The sequence below is a fragment of the Anabrus simplex genome, chromosome 2, assembly GCF_040414725.1.
Source record: "Anabrus simplex isolate iqAnaSimp1 chromosome 2, ASM4041472v1, whole genome shotgun sequence".
NCBI lineage: Eukaryota > Metazoa > Arthropoda > Insecta > Orthoptera > Tettigoniidae > Anabrus > Anabrus simplex.
Window position 1 is genome coordinate 990,322,559 of NC_090266.1, and position 17,191 is coordinate 990,339,749.

Below are 17,191 nucleotides of genomic sequence, written 5' to 3' on the forward strand. Positions count from 1 at the left end.
AATACTAAATGGATGTAACACTTCACTACTACATACAAGAAATAATAATAATAAAAATAATAACAATAATAATAATAATAATAATAATAATAATAATAATAATAATATTCGAGCTCGATATCTATATTAGTTATCCATGGGTGAGAAAATATTGTTTTCAAGTTATACCTGTTATCGCACTTTTGTCACTCTTCCCTTTTTAACACCTGACAAGTACACTTTATAATCTCCTAACTCTTCCTAGTTTTCTCCACTTACCCGAATATCACTTACTCCTAGCACATCCAGAAGCATCCTCTGTGCTAACTGAGCCAGTTCTACGTTCTTTCTTCCATAAGCCCCATAATATTGATAGCTCCCCATCAAATTCCATTTCATCTGCCCTCGCCTGTGAAATGGGAGTGGGACTCCCGTTACTCCCATAGGTCCGAAGCTTGCTTAAAATGTTCTGAGCTTGGTAAATTCATGAAGCAGGATGCTACCCTACTTACACATAGTCCAAGTGAGGATTTCTCCTCTAACGGGTTAGGGACCACCAGTGGATTGTATAGCCCTGGCCGCCTGAGCACGAGGGCTATGACTCAGAATATGTCCGAGATGCCCACTCCCATTCCGTAGCAACTGATATCCTGATTCTCAGGAGCGCTTAATAGGCCATTCAGCCGTTGCCCATGCTTCAAGAACTAGGACGTGACTACAGTAACCCACACCATGAACCATTAACTTATACTACTTAAATAAAATTGCAACAAGTTAAAAAATAACTGCCTAGATTATTTTCATTTTTTTATTATGATATATTGTACTGTATCTCCAGATCATGTTTACTGGATTCTGAGTCCATAAAAACATCAGAATTACCTTCAATATCATCATTTATCATTATGATTTGAGTTTAACATGTCGTCTGCTCCCGCCAGTTGTTGATAACCGATCAGCTGTTCACAGCTATGGACTACGATGCACAGCTCACTATTATTTTGGTGTTTTGCACATGTCTTTAACGCATAGTTCTTGTTCTGGACCATGAAATGCTTTGCCAGTCAGCAAACTGGTTCATGAACAACTTACAGTCTGTTGGAATGACTGATTCGGAGTCAACGCTTGAGTCTGAAGTTAGTTGGAACACCCTTCCCTTACTGCGCATACATAAGACAGTTTGCATTCTGTTTCTCATCGTGTTGGAACAAGCCTATTATCTCACTTAATTAGTCTAATCTAGTTACAGTATTAGTTTTATGTCGCATTGACAGACAGGTCTTAATGCAGCGATGGACTAGGAAACAGCTAGGAATGGGAAGGAAGCACCAAGGCCTTAATGAAGAAGGCACACCGTGGAAACCCACCTTCCGGCTGCCGACAGTGGTGTTTGAACCCATTATAACCTGAATGCAAACCAACAGCTACACACCTCGAACCGTGTAGCCAACTTGCTAATCAAAGTAAAGTATAATAGTGAGGCTATACTAAAGGTTATTTTTCCAAAATCGATCTCCTGTACAATTTATCATACAAAGAATAATGAAATGATGGTATTCAGACAACACACTACACTACAAACCACCACATACACACACAATAGTGATTACGTCCTTCGATATAAGGTTGGCGTCAGGAAGGGCATCCGGCCGTAAAACAGGGCCAAATCCATATGTGCGCCACAGTTTGCACCCGCAACCCAACAGGTGTGGGAAAAGCGGTAGAAGCAGCCGTGCCGACTGACCTGCAATGTGTCGTGCCCTGGAATGCCTTTTCTGGAGCCTTCTCGAAAAGCTGATATCGAATCGGATCTTGACCTGCTGTACGACTGGCTGCAAGCTGCAATTAAAGACTTCGTATCTGCACGATGGGCTACTAGCAGCAAATCACAAAACTTGATATCACAAGAGACCAGACTGATACTATTTAATAAGAAGAGAGCTTGGCGCCTGTGGAAAGACTTCCCTAACCCACACACTCACAATACCTTAGTTAAAATCCACCGTCATGCAAGGTTTATGGTCAGAGGAGACTACAAAACACAGGTATACACTGTCACTGAAAACGTCCGCAGCAATCCCAAGCGCTACTGGAGTCTCGTCAACACACGGAGAAGGACAGAGCAGATTCCTGTCAGCGTGAACCACAACGATGCAACAGCAGATGGCGCCGATCGCATTGAACTGTTCAACAGATATTTCTTCTCCAACTTCTCCCCTCCCTTACAAAACCAACCGCTCCCTCCCGTAGTTACAGTTTCAAACAGAACCCTATCAAGCATAACTACCACACCAAGTGAAGTTCATAACCTTCTTCAAACTCTTCGTACCAACAAAGCTACCGGTCCCGACACTATACGTCCTCTTTTCCTATAAAACACTGCCAGCACCCTTTGCGTCCCTCTCTCTAAATTATTTAACAGATGTTTTGCAGCGGGCTATTTTCCTATTACCTGGAAACAGGCAAATATTGTTCCACTTCTCAAATCAGGCAACAAATTTAATGTTTCATCTTACCGACCAATTCCTATTCTCCCCACACTATCCTTTACTTTCAAAAACTTATACACCAGCGTCTCCTCGCATTCACCTTGCCCTATATCTCAACCAAGCAGCATGGTTTTCTACCAGGTGGCTCTTGTCTAACAAACCTGGCTACTCTGCATAGCTTAGCATAACATGCCATTGCAGCTAAATCACAGCTGGATACATGCTACATAGACATTTCAAAAGCTTTCGATTCTGTAGACCATAGTCTGTTGCTCCATAGACTCTCGCAACGATTTAATATACATGGCAGTCTTCTGACCCTTCTTGCTGGCTTCCTTCATAACCGTTGGCAGAGTGTGGTAATATCAGGCACTTCATGCTCATGGTTACCAGTCACCTCCGGTGTCCCACAAGGCAGTGCTCTTGGCCCCTTGCTGTTTTCCTTGTTTATGGACGATCTGCCATCCAAACTCAACGAAACAGTGAATATCCTACATTTTGCTGAGGACTGCAAGATATTTAGGGAGATCAGGAATCCAGCAGATGCAGCTCCGCTACAGTCCTAACTTCATGCCCTCTCGATGAGGTGACGTACTTGGAAACTTATCCCCTATCCACAAAAATGCAGCCACATGTCTATATCACTACGTACATTTCCTCTACTGACATCATATTAGCTATTGCATATTACCTACTTGACAAGCCGATCACTGTAGATATGCAACAGCGTGACCTAGGTGTAATATTCGAAACAAAATTACAATTTAACACCCACATAGAAACATATACAACCAAGGCTATGAAATTACTAGGCATCCTCTACCGCTTCACAGAAATTTCTAACCCCATTGCTCTTCGTCACTTCTTCCTCACGATAATTCAACCTCTCTTAAACTACTGCTCTCCGATTTGGACAACAGCCTCCCTCTCCAACACTAGCCAGTTAGACAGAGCAGTGTCCTTCTTTGCTGCAATTGTAAGGTACAGAAATCCCAAGCTCAGAAATCTGTCTACGCAGCAGGCATTAAGGGCAATAAATGTGTCACCAGTGCACATCGGGCGACAGGTAGCTGATCTGAGTTTCCTCCATGGGATCTTAAATGGGCATTACCGCTCGGAACATCTTGTCTCACTCTTTTCTCTCCGTGTTCCTTTCCGCTCCACCAGAACCAAAGACCTTCTCCACATTTCCCACACTCAGCACTCAATACTTCAATGATCTTTCCTAACCCACCTCCCAACATACTAACAATATTAGTAGGAGACAAGAGCTTGATATAGCATCAAATAAAAGCATATTCGAGAGGGGTGTAAATAGTCTCTTAAAGGTAAGTTGATGTGAAGGGATTATACCGTTATCTTGACCCACGACGACTTGGCTATGAACATGGACATTCACATGGTTTTCGATTTGGACAGTTGTCATTAGTAAGCTGTGTACCTGATCTTGTTATATTTTGTTATGTTTGTTATATTTTATTATGAAAGTTTACATTTATAATTAATTAGTCTGTTGACAGTGCAAGTGAAATTTGCTCAGCGTGGCTGTATCTTGTGCTTCGAGAATAAATAAATAAATAAATAAATAAATAAATAAATAAATAAATAAATAAAATAACTAACTAACTAACTAACTAACTAACTAAATAAATAAATAAATAAATAAATAAATAAATAATAAGAATAATGAAATGATGGGTCTTAGCATCGGGTGAAACATACTCTAAAGGGGAAGGAGGAAAAGAGGTAGGCGGATACATTCAACTTCCTGTCTAAGTCATTCCAATCTTCAAATTTGTCATGTACAGTCATATCCAGCTGTACAACCCTCATCCATTCTACCACAGGCTTGAGACTCAGTGAAGGGTGTTTCTCTTATGGCCAAATCTATGTTGCCTGCTACAGGGTCGACTGGTTGCCTTGTTCTACAGGCATACCCCCTAGGGTAGGATATCTCTTTGTTTCTTGTTAGTGGTTTAATGTTGCACTAACGGATGAAAGTTTCTGCTACACAAGGATGGGAAAAGGCTAGGATTTGAAACATAGCATCCATGGCCTTAAGGTACAGCCTCAGCTCTTACCTGTGAAAAAAGAGAAACTACAGAAAACAGGGCTACCAATGGTGAGATTCAAATCCACAATCTTCCAAATTAAAGCTCACAGCCACGCAACCTGAAATGTATACCTAACTTGATCAGTGGTGGGATATCTAATCCTCTATATAAAGAAGTTCTAGAATAGCACACATCGCTAAAATGACTGAACACTGAATTATCATAGCAAGCATCCTTGGAGTACTGGAACTGTAACTTCAGGATGGTAGGAAGAAATACGAGTGCCAAAATGTATGATCAGTGCCAGAATCCATCCATATAGCCTACTCAATTTGGATTGGAGGAAGCATACTCTATCCGACATACCTACCAATAACAACAAAACCCAAAATATCAAGAAATTAAATCAATACCCAGACATTTCACAGTGCCAGCTCAGTGTAAAACAATCAGTAATTAATGGAGAAAAATGTAAACATACATATATAAAGACCTTTTACCATCAACAACTGGTACAACAGCTAGGCAGAAAATAATTATAGGCTATAGATTGAATGCAAAGAGACCATATGAAAACTTTTTATTCTACCTCAAACAAAGGTCCAACTTCATATCCTTGGAAATGAATACTCTTCCATATAACATTTCTTAGATCAAGAGTTAAATCTATGCTACAGTAGTTAAGCACAATTTACATAATGCCAGTGACTGGAAAGACAGTCAAACACTCCATATTGTGCCAGCAACAGCAAAGACAAAGGTGAATGAACTGCCATCCAGTTGAACCTCGTCAACCTGGTGTTGTGTAACAAATTAATAGAACTGTTGATTGAGAAACAAAGAACATGGGTAGTTGTCATAACACTGTAGTCACAGTATCTTCTCTCTCACTCTGAATGGTGAATGTTAATCAAAGGTTAGATTTTGAAAGCACTGTCAGAGAGTTACATTTGAGTTTGGTTAAGTCACGTAGCAACTTTAATACTCATTACTGTCGGTGTCAAAATTACAGATAGGGAGGGCTGGATTACTGTTAGTGACAGAATTACCAATAGTGGTGGTTAGATTATTTTTTGTGATAGAACTGCTGATAGTGACTGGGTATATTTTGTTTCAATGGAAAGCACTTTAAACGACAAGGATACGTTAGAGTATGGTTAGGAGCAAACTATGGCTTGTCACTTGTTGGCAGCCCTGACATCACTCCATGCCATAGAATGCCTAGGTTGAGGAGTAGAAGCAGTGCGTGACAATGTTGTTACAGCGCCAATCATCAACTGGATGCATTAAAAAAAAAACTTTTAAAAATATGGTAGCTTATGCAGGAATCATATGAGAGATATCTTACAACTTTTTACAATTTGCTTTACATTACACTGACAGACAGGTTTACGTTGACGATGGGACAGGAAAGGGCTAGGAGTGGTAAGGAAGCGATTGTGGCCTTGATTCAGATACAGCCCCAGCATTTGCCTAGTATGAAAATGGGAAACAGCAGAAAGCCATCTTCAGGCCTACCAACGGCGTGATTCGAACCCACCATTATCCGAATGCAAACTCACAGCTACGCAACCCTAATTGCACGGCACAGGAGGTACACTACCAAGATCCTCAAAAGTATACAGCAGTGCCGAGGCTTACACCAGCCCAATCTGAGGAACAATTGTGCTTAACAATGCCAATTATTACCTGTTCTGATACTATGATGCATGATGGACTGCCAGCAAGAGTGAAGTTTGATATTAAACTAGCTCTTCTACCTTCAGGCATTTCCAAATCCCGTAAATCAAATGTAATTTCCGGGGTTTTTTACATGAGGCCAGTCACTGGCGAAGGCTTTGGAATCAGTGGTAGCTGCCAGTCAATTTCAACGTGTTTGACTTCATCAATCTGGACAGCTGCTGGCACACTGACTTGTTCAGCAACTGAATCTATAGTCTGTGTCAGATGGGAGTCTGTTTCCGTTGTTTTTATAAAGTAAAATATCTTATGACCATGGTGAAAGTGCTATTTATTGCAGTAATATTTTCCGCAGATCGCAGCAAACTGAATGGGTTGGATAACACAACAATACAGCAGTTGCTTGGTTGGACAATTACGAGTAGCCTCTTAAGGCCAAAATGCTTCCCATTTGACACAGAATATAGTCGTTTATTTGTTACCAATCGCTGGCTTCAAGCTACCGGTATAGTGTAAATTAGGCTTTACTCAAACTCAGGGCCTCTCAGAGTGCATGCACTGTGCACTGGGCGGCGCAAGGTGCATAAGATGAGTTTGCTAAGTTGACCTGAGTGCAGACCCCCACTCCTCTATTTTGAGCAATACCGCTGTCTCTCTCTTTCCCTACGCCTGTCTACCCCTACCCCACTTGCTATGCAGCGCTCCATCATCCGAGCAAAGTTGAGCCGACCTTAGCCGAGTCGCCCTGAGACAATATGCTGGTCCAAACCAAGCCGAGTCGGACCGTTGCACAGTGCACAGAACCCCTGCGCCTCGGTTTGCACACGTGAGATTTTGGGCGTTTGAGAGGCCCTGCTCTAACTTTTCCACGTCAGTGCATTTGATGATTCAATGGTCAAAAAAAATACTCTTATCACTGTAGCCTGCTCACCACATACCAATATGCGTTAATAAATATACCGGGTGCCTTACCAGCCACTTGCGATTTAGTTTTATGCATCCCGCCGTTTTTACTACAATTCTTAAATATGAAGTCAAATAAATAATAAAGTTTAATTATTCCACCTATTCAATACATAAAAAGAGATGTTAATAAAGAATTAAATCTGTAAATAAAACTATTAATGGTTTTATCAGAACTGAAAGTATAAAGGGAGAGGGGCAAATTTATATCAGAATTGTAGTAAACGCAGCAGGATGCATAAAACTACATCACTAGGGATTGGTGAACAACCCAGTATTGCGTACATTGGGAGTGCAACATAAAATTACTCTACATAGTACTGTTCAATTTTGGTGTAACTAGTATTACATTTACAGCATATTAAGGACTGCAGGCCTAGCTAATACATAGCTCAAATATTGCATTGATTCACTGAATGCTTACAAGGGTTTAGTTATTCATGGTATAATATGATGGTCACTGCACAGCTTAGAAGGAATGTGTTAGCCACATTTACGGTGAAACAACTGGGATTCAGACCTACTTAATGAAACTTTACAAGCATTAAACACATCTCAAGCTCAAGGAGAGACGATAAATCAGATTTTGATGTCATCTTTTGTTCAGTGTCTGGTGTAACATAAGTAAAAACAAAAATTAAATAAAATGCACAGCTCACAAAATTAATGTTACAATATTTCAAATATAACCTAACAATTGAGGAAAATAACATAGGCTGCATAGTAATAATTTTGTTACAAGATCATCTAACAAAGTTAATCTATTAATGCCGGGATTATGGGAAAACTAAATCCACTTTTTCATATATGCTGGTATCAAGACGTGGGCTACCACTAGACTTAGGTTACCTCTTTTCGATGGCTGGTTTAGTGAACGTCAAGCTTCAGCATTTTGCTGATTATGATGCTTGTTGCTTAAACGGACCTAACATCGAGGTCATCGGCCCCTAATGGTACGAAATGAGACGAAATGGAATGACAAATGGAAAGCCCAAAATCCTCCAATGACCAGAATTCAAAACGAGAGGACGAAGAATGAATGGATGGATATGAATTTAAAACATTCAATGGATCCAACCCGCAATATCTCGCATTGACAGAAACTGACGTGAAACAATAGTATTACTGACCAAGGGACTGCGACTATAGTATAATACTGAATCAATGATGCATTTAGTCTAAAGGGGTCCAAAACCCAAGTCATAATGGTACTTATCGCTAGGAAAGTAGAACCATGGTATTTGTCATGTTCCGGTACTAATCAAAAGTAGCATAGACTCGTGGCATTCCACACAGTATAGTACTACTCACGGGTAATGAAATTCGCACATGGAATACAGACCTATGGTGTTCCTCGCACATTGTGGCGCCATTTACAGGCAACGCAAACCTATGGTGTTCATCACATACGTGTAGCCTACTAACCACAGAGACTCGCACTATCCCGTGCTGCTCCTCATATAGTGGGTACTAATCATAGGCAAGCCAGAACCATGGTGTAGCTCTTAAAGTGGTGCTAATCACAGGTACTGTAGAAGCCGGCAACCCACTCTGTTGCTATTAATCACAAAGCTATTTGGTACCTAACATAGTGGTACTATGCGCAAGTAAAAGCGACCCGCGTGGTGGTACTAATCACAAGTAGTTTCATGGTTCTAATACAATTATCCCTTGGTCGCCCCTTATGACAGACGGGGGATACCGTGGGTGTATTCTTCGTCTGCGTCCCCCACCCACAGGGGTTTCAGTGTTTTGAGTTGCAGCCAATAGCCAACAGAGAAGCCTGTTGTGTTGTGAAGGCTGCTTCACAAGCTACTGTCCTGGCCTCTACTACTGCCAATGCTCAACCCCTGATCAGTGGAGATGATAGCCTAAGGTTTAGCAAATGAAGTCCTGTTTTGTGGGTACATGGATAGAATGCTTGCCTTTGGACCGATGACCATGGATCAATTTTCAGAATTAACCCCCTTATACTGTTAATTCCCTTGGCCTGGGGACTGGGTGTTTATGACATCTTCGCCATTCATTTTATCCTCATTAGGACACCACCAAGCCTATACAGATACCATGCACCATTGTTATGATTATTATTATTACTATTATTATTAAATACAAATGTTGAATTTTACAGTGGTCACATGCATTGTTCACTGGATAATTAGCTTCCTCGGGAGATCAGTGGTGGTGTCCAACCCATAATCACGGGTTTGATTCTAACCAACAAAAGAGAACCCACAAATTTCTGAGAGCAAGGAGTTTTTTCTCACTGTTTCCAATTTTGTAAATGGAACAATGTGTCAGATTCTTACATTATAATGTGCTTTAGACTTCCATCATTCTCAACTGAGGTTTGGGCCTCACCGATAGCCTTGGTAGCCCTCAGCATACACCACTGGTCATAGTAGAGTCCAAACAACATTTCAATAAAGAACCACAGCAACACATTTACTCCCATTAGGATAACAAGGGTTCCTACACACAGTAACAGCTGGCTTTAAGCAGTGATGAAACGATTCTCCTGTAAATTGTTATTCATTGTGCATTTACTGCGTTATGTTTCAACAGTGTAATTTTATTAACAGAACTGCAATCTACATGCAAATACTTTTGAATGTTTAGAGGAATATAGGCCTAACAACATAGGCTGCATAGAATAACTTAAGAAAGATTTAAAAAGTAATCCCGTAGCCACAGAGTCACACTACGAGTTTAAGAAATATTAACCACAATATTACTGAAATCAACAAATTTCCATGCCACCTTTAATAGTGTTTCTACACCCGATACCCCAAAAGACAAAAATATCACAAGAAACTTGTAATATCGGCCGAGTAGAAGAACAGTTCTTAAAATACGACTCATACATTTCATCACTGTGTGTAGGAATACACTGCGTTTGTCGTCCGTATTAATGGTTTTATCAGAACTGAAAGTATAAAGGGAGGTTAAGATAATAGTTTTTAAAATGTCATACAGTATATTTTGGCAAAATAAAATAAATGCGTTTACCAATTGACCAAGCCCCTGGAAACCCCTACAAATATGAATTACTTTAATCCCATGCATCTTTAAACAACAGATGACAATTTTGTTGTAAAATTTAAGCGATCTTTGTTTACGTTTTCGCGAACATATTCGTTGTAACGTCTTTTGTCGACAGTAGTCGCTATAGAAACCAAGATGCCATCGTAATAAAGACGAAAGTAAAATGTTCAATAATGTTTTTTCGTGAATGAAAGATTCAAAATAAATTAAACATACATGAAAATAGGAATGCTGCGTACCTTGCTTCTCAGAAATGTATTCCTGTTATAGTCTTACTTTCCTGCAAATAGACTGAAAAGAATGATACTGTTTTGCATTCTACAGTATTCTAGTGGGGAAAATTGAAACTGACATATGCTATACTCGCATGTGGGGAGCGTTTGTGTTGATTGGTTAATTATCAATATGGCGTGGAAATGGTTGTCATGTAAATAATACTTTAATTCACTATATAACACATAATTTTCTGTTTGTGAATTAAACTTACATAGACTTTGAATTTTTGTGTTCTTGCATTATGAAAGTAGATTTTCTTTCCGAAGGAGTTCATATTCTTCCTCGTGAAGTGAAAGCCATATTATTATTTTAACAGCCCATGATTACGCCTATTTCCTAATTCTGGATACCTGACTCATTTTGCAACTTTTAATACTCATCTGTTAATATGGGTACGTATCCTTTTATTCTTACTGTTTTTCCAACAAGACTAGTACTATTTGTAAATGCAGCATGTGGGTTGGTCGATTATTGGTTTAATCAGCTGTGGGTGGCAACTATCTTATCTGCTTTATTAAAGTCAATATTCGTACCTTTATGGTACAATCAACATATTAAGTTAGTTATATATGAATCATGCCACAAAATATGAGGGGTAGAAGAAATGAAATGGAAATTGCTCAGATGGTGCCGTTAAATAGGCATCATGGAATTTCGCGCGAGAGTTTGGGGAGATATTCAGAACGGTCTTTACATTCCAATTTTAACTTGGGTGGATACACAGCTTGTGGTAAGATTTTAGACTACTTATGAAATTACAGGTCAGGATAAATGTGTGTGTTCTTGTTCTGTCTTCGTTATAGTAAGACAAGTTTTCTGTTTCTGTAGGTTAGGTTAGGTGAGGTAGGTAATGCTAATACTGGTATTAATCCAACATGACGTTTTAATTGGTCCATATTACTATTTATTTGATAATTATTTCTAAATAAATGTACCTTGTTTTATGTGGTGCTTATAATATAATCTTGGCTTATTTTTACTTCTAGGAGACCAGTGTCGAGAATGTATGACAAGAATCCCATATGCAACTCTTATTGCTACAATAATGTGTATTGTTGGCGTAGGAGTTTTTTGTGGTACAATGTATCGTGGTGTGACTCTTAGTGTCCTCATGTTTGAACGTGTCTTTCACCTAAGGCTGGCATGGTAAGTAGAAACAGGACTTTCATGTAATAGTGTGTTTGAGTGTAGTGTAACTGACAGGTATATAATAAACTTTTATTGCAGCGAATGGCCATATATAAATTGATTCTACTCTTTACTATATTCATGTAAGGTCTTTTCTCTCTTCCCCCATCACTCAAACAAACAGTGTGTTACAAGGAGACCCCATTAGCCCTACGCTTTTTAACGTAGCTACAACAGACATCGCAAGAATAACAGATAATCTATCGACAGTGCTTTATGCCTACGCAGATGACATGATAATAGGATCGAGAAACAGAAAAGACCTTCAGATCACGGTAGATAGATTACAGGAATGGGCCGAAACAAACGACTTCCAGGTTAACAAGGACAAGACAGTCTGTATGGTTTTCAGAAAAGGAGGAAGAATAGCAGCGACAGATAGAATTTCATATGCAGGGATAGACTTAACTGACAGGTATATAAGGTGTTAACCAATCCGCTGTCAACAATAAAGTATCGAGCTGCGGGAGTCTGCCGTGGTCTCGTGTGGTGCGTATAGCACATTTTTCCCCAAAACATTTCAGATGACTAAACAGAACTCGAGCACTAAACAGAACTCAGTGTGATTCACATTACAAAGATTCGTCAACACACCATTCTCCACAGGAGATCACAGCAAACAATTACAGACCATGAGGTACTTGGCATTTGCTAATGGTTACACACTTATTGACAGTCGTATTAACAGAGTAAAGAATAAAAATAAATAACTCACAAAAACTTGCTCAAATGTTCAAAAAGTTATGGAAAAAGAAAGCATTCAGAAGAAAAACCCCCACTCTAACGTAGCCCTTAACAAAGTTCAATCCAGTAATGACATCCATCATACAAACTTGTACTGTGCACCCAACAAATCATAAAGGTCTGGAGAGGTGTAGAACTAGTGATGTGCAGTCTGAGATGAGGTTTTGAGATTTCTCGAGACTTGCGCAATCACCTTGTTTCTCACGAGAAATGTCGAGAGATCTCCTTGTCCCTTCATTGTGCGGTGAGCAGCTTGTTGTAGGCCTACAGCTAGACGGAGCTGAATGTTATTTGTGCTAAGTATCCGAATAGCTAACCACGGGCCTTCTCCATTCCGGAAATACGTGTCATCAAGCTACTACTGTCTTGGAAAAAAAGTATAGACACCAGAGTTAATACATTAATAAAAGGTTTATCCCTTGCCCCACATAGAAACAAGCTACACCAAAATTTAACTTATTTTATTGTATGTTCAATTATGCGGAGTATAAATTTTTATCGCACCCATTTAAAATTTTAACTCGGGTTGAACAAAAAAGTGCTGGTATTTTGTCCATTTCCAACGGAGCGCTCACTTTGAAAATTCACAACTTTAAAAGTATTGATCTCATTGTTACCAAACTTGAATATGTCTTAAAGTAAAGTATTGTTGATCTGAATACAAAGTTTTTATTTCATCTGATATTTGTGAAAAAGGTTGTTGTAAATTTTGTGAAACAACATTTTCTCATTACTGGGTGATCATAGTCGTAAAAAAATTTGGTTTGTTATGAAGTTCGAGAGAATGTCAGGCTAAAATTAAAACTGCATTTTGCCTGCATGCAGTTGTCGATATATTGATTAATATTTGAGTGGTTTCGAGAAAAGAAAGCAGCGTATCAGCTGAGTGGTGTCCTCTGAACTTTGTTACTGTTCTGCATCAGCATTGAGTCATGTAGAGCTACTTCGCAATGAATGTTTTATGGGGTGAGAAAGTGGAATAAGGGAATAATATACTAGATGACGAAAAGTGATATTTCCCCCCATCATCCAGAACTTTAAATATAAGATGTTTCAAAAATTAAACGTATCCCACCATTACTACCGTATTGATAGGCCCTACCTTGTATAGAAGATGCACTTCGAAAAAGCCCTCTCACCTAGCCTTGAGTGAAAATAAATTTCAATGACCTGGCCAGTAATTGAACCCAAAACCCTTGTATAAGAAATCCAACACGCCTCCCGTTCAGCCACGGAGTCTGACAAAGAGTATAGTAATCGTCACGTAAGGCCATACACTAAAAGGTAAATATCGCCGCCCGATTTTTTCCTTTTTTTTTTTTTTTAAGGTTCATCACTGCTGCCAACATGACTAGTTACGCACAGGGTGCGGCAGAAATACCTGATGAATTTCAAACGTAAATAACTCGGCACCGCAACAAGCCATTTAAAGATTTATTGCACAGTTGGAAAGAGTAATGTTTGCCATTTGCGTGACATGCACATACACACTAGGTTTTGAAAATAATGTCATCCAAATGCCAACCGTCCTCTTGGACCTCTGAAGCCTCTCCCTGAAGTTCCACGTGACTCGGTCGAGCATGTCTTGTGGTATTGCCTCAATTTCTTCACGGATGGCAGCTTTCAGGTCATGTAGTGTATGCGGCTTACGTCAGAAGACGCGATCCTTCAAATATCCCGAGAGAAAGATTGGCTGGCTGACTGATTAGCCCGGACGAGACGATGCACGTGCTCTCCAAGGCCAAGACTGCGCGCACCACGACAACACCTGTTTGAAAGCTTTGGCCAATACGACCTTTAGTTCACTCCAATCTACTGTATGTGACATAAATGGCAAACTCTACTCTTTTAAACTGCGCAACAAAATTGTGAATGGCTTGTTGCGTTGCTAAGTTATTTACGTACAAAATTTGTCAGGTATTTCTGCCACACCCTGTATTAAAATCACCAGACCGAGCTCGATAGCTGCAGTCGCTTAAGTGCGGCCAGTATACAGTAATCGGGAGATAGTGGGTTCGAGCCCCACTGTCGGCAGCCCTGAAGATGGTTTTCCATGGTTTCCCATTTTCACACTAGGCAAATGCTGGGGCTGTACCTTAATTAAGGCCATGGCCGCTTCCTTCCAATTCCTAGGCCTTTCCTATACCTTCGTCGCCATAAGACATATCTGTGTCGGTGCGACGTAAAGCAAATAGCAAAAAAAATCACCAGACGTAACCATAACAAGCTAACCTGCGCGTATACGCATCAATAATGAACGTTTCCTTACCTCAGTAGATGATAAGATGAAATAAATCAAGATATTCATAATTGAGCCGGTTTCCAAGCTCAGTGAGGAATTAAGGAAATAAACACACTTTCCCATCTCACTCAAATTAATGTTACACATTTCTGCCTTTATTTTGATATACGCATTACTATAACCATATTCTTGAAAAGAGGAGTGTCTTAAACAATGTGATTTATTTAACAAGTCTTTGCTGTGTGATTTTCCAAAGTTCCAGAAATTACTTAGTGCCTTTCTTTTGCGCAAACGTTTCTTTCTCTCTTCTATAACCAGTAAAGGAGAGAGATTATTGGGCATATTTTCAGTTTGCAGGCTGGTTATATCCTGAAGCTTATCCAGGAAACATAAAGGAGAACTAATGTGCTAAGCTATGTGAACGGAAATTAGGTCAGCTTTCAAGCTCACTGCGGAATTGAGAATAATATTATTATTAGTTCTACTAACTACTTTTAAAACGATTGGGTCATATTGACTGGTAGATACTTCTGGAATGCTGACGTTCAGTTCAGTACTGGAGTTTTAATCCAGTTACCTATGCAGGGGCACCACGGGCAGGAATCAGCTTCACCCCTACCTACACCCGTTGAGAAGGTCCAACTTTTAGTGATATTGCTCCCGGTAGATTCGTAGGGAGGTAGCAGCTAACAAAGAAAGGCTCCAGTCATCATCTTCAGAAGCATACCCTCTCTATGGATACCACCCAGCCACACAGAGGCTAAAATCTAGAAAAAGTTTTCTCCGCACATCAGTTAACCTTGAGGGGAAAGCGGAGAATGCTAGGATCAAAATGTGGAAAGAAAGAATCAACCACCTTTCCACCTGGATAGAGCGAAGGAAAGTCTTCCATGTGGACACCAGGAGAAGTGGACAGTATGGAAAGCACTTAACAGACTTCGTACAGAAGTCGACAGAACAAAAGTAAATTTGCGGGAGTGGGGTTTCTCAAGTGATTCATCACTTTGTGATTGTGGAGAGCAGCAGACGATCCAACATCTATGTCAGTGTGTTTTATGTCCTTCAATGTGCACTATGAAAGACTTGATTGCAGCCTCCCTCAACGCTATTGACGTCGCCCAATACTGGGCAAGAATTATCTAGCTCTTGAACTTGCTTTATCTGTGACTGTATAATAGACCTGTATATTTATATAGTAGGAATGTAGATAATGTTTTTTTTAATACTGTGACTGTAAAGTAGACCTATATATTTGTATACTAGGAATGTAGATATCATGTTTTTTTTAAAAATATCTTTAAGTATGGTTCATACTTCTGACACAAATAAAGAAAGAAAGAAAGAAAGAACTACTTTTATGGTTTTCATAAACGCCGAGGTGGCAGAATTTCGTCCCGCAAGAGTTCTTTTACGTACCGGTAGGTCTACAGACATGAGACTGGCGTATTTGAGCACCTTCAAATGCCCCCGGACTTGAACCCACCAACCTGAGCTCTATCATCTGAGCTAGTCATACATTCTCTCCTTCACTCACTTAAATTCATTTTAAAAATTTCCTGCCTTTATTTTGATGTACGCAGTACTATATCCGTATTCTTAGAGGAGGAGAGAACCAAGCTCGATAGCTGCAGTCGCTTAAGTGCGGCCACCAGTATCCAGTATTTGGGAGAAAGTGGGCTCAAACCCCACTGTCGGCAGCCCTGAAGATGGTTTTCCATGGTTTCCCATTTTCACACCAGGCAAATGTACCTTAATTAAGGCCACGACTGCTTCCTTCCCACTCCTAGCCCTTTCCTGTCCCTTCGTCGCCATAAGACCTATCTGTGTCGGTGTGACGTAAAGCAGCTTGAAAAAAAAAAAAAAAGGGGAGCAGGGAAGAGGGAGAGAGATCTATATTGTATATTTTATTGCAATTTCCATAAGTTCAAGGACTTACCACCTAGGACCTATCTTTCCTTCCTTTTATTTGGATGTTGTTTTATTCTTCTTTCTTCAATAAGCAGTAGGGGACAGGGGGCCATTTTTAAAACATATTTTTAGCTTGCAAGTTGATGTATTTCAAGCTTACTACATTAGGGAAACCAAGGAATTGTACAGGGGCACTAATGAGTCAAACAACATTACCAGATTTTTATATGTATTGGCTTAAATCACAGTGATTGAAGACAAGAATGGGATAGGGAAGAGGGCTAGGACTTAAATGACACAGTTTGGATTTCTACCATAGGGCGACTCACTTACCTGTATATGGATCTTCAGTTCTTCTATTATACATACATGTAAGAACATTATGTACCTTAATATAAGATACTTCTCTTGTCTGTAGTCTGATTGGTGCGGGTATAACAAATCTGAAGATGATGATTGTTGTTTAAAGGGGCCTAACATCTTGGTCATCAGCCCCTAATGATAAAAAATGAGACAGAATTTAATGACAATTTAAAAGTTTAAAATTAGCCACTGACCAGAATAAAAAACATGATGAAGAATGAATGGATGGATATGAATTTAAAACAATCAGTGGATCCGAC

General features: G+C 39.7%; 2 protein-coding genes across 4 annotated transcripts in view; one reads left to right on the forward strand and one right to left on the reverse strand.

Annotated features, from left to right (window-relative positions):
* LOC136863235 (uncharacterized) overlaps window positions 1-10,865 on the reverse strand; it is a 150,668-nt gene extending 139,803 nt beyond the window's left edge. The window contains exon 1 of one of the 2 annotated variants that reach the window (XM_067139614.2): window positions 10,698-10,865. In XM_067139614.2, the coding sequence (XP_066995715.2) occupies window positions 10,698-10,726 (29 nt within the window). In that variant the 5' untranslated portion in view covers window positions 10,727-10,865. Of the gene's footprint in view, window positions 1-10,449; window positions 10,551-10,697 lie in introns of those variants that run through there. The other variant, XM_067139615.2, reaches the window with a different exon arrangement.
* Window positions 10,744-17,191, forward strand: part of M6 (neuronal membrane glycoprotein M6) — a 77,603-nt gene continuing 71,155 nt past the window's right edge. The window contains exons 1-2 of one of the 2 annotated variants that reach the window (XM_067139619.2): window positions 10,744-10,878; window positions 11,473-11,632. In XM_067139619.2, the coding sequence (XP_066995720.1) occupies window positions 10,875-10,878; window positions 11,473-11,632 (164 nt within the window). In that variant the 5' untranslated portion in view covers window positions 10,744-10,874. Of the gene's footprint in view, window positions 10,879-10,984; window positions 11,217-11,472; window positions 11,633-17,191 lie in introns of those variants that run through there. The other variant, XM_067139618.2, reaches the window with a different exon arrangement.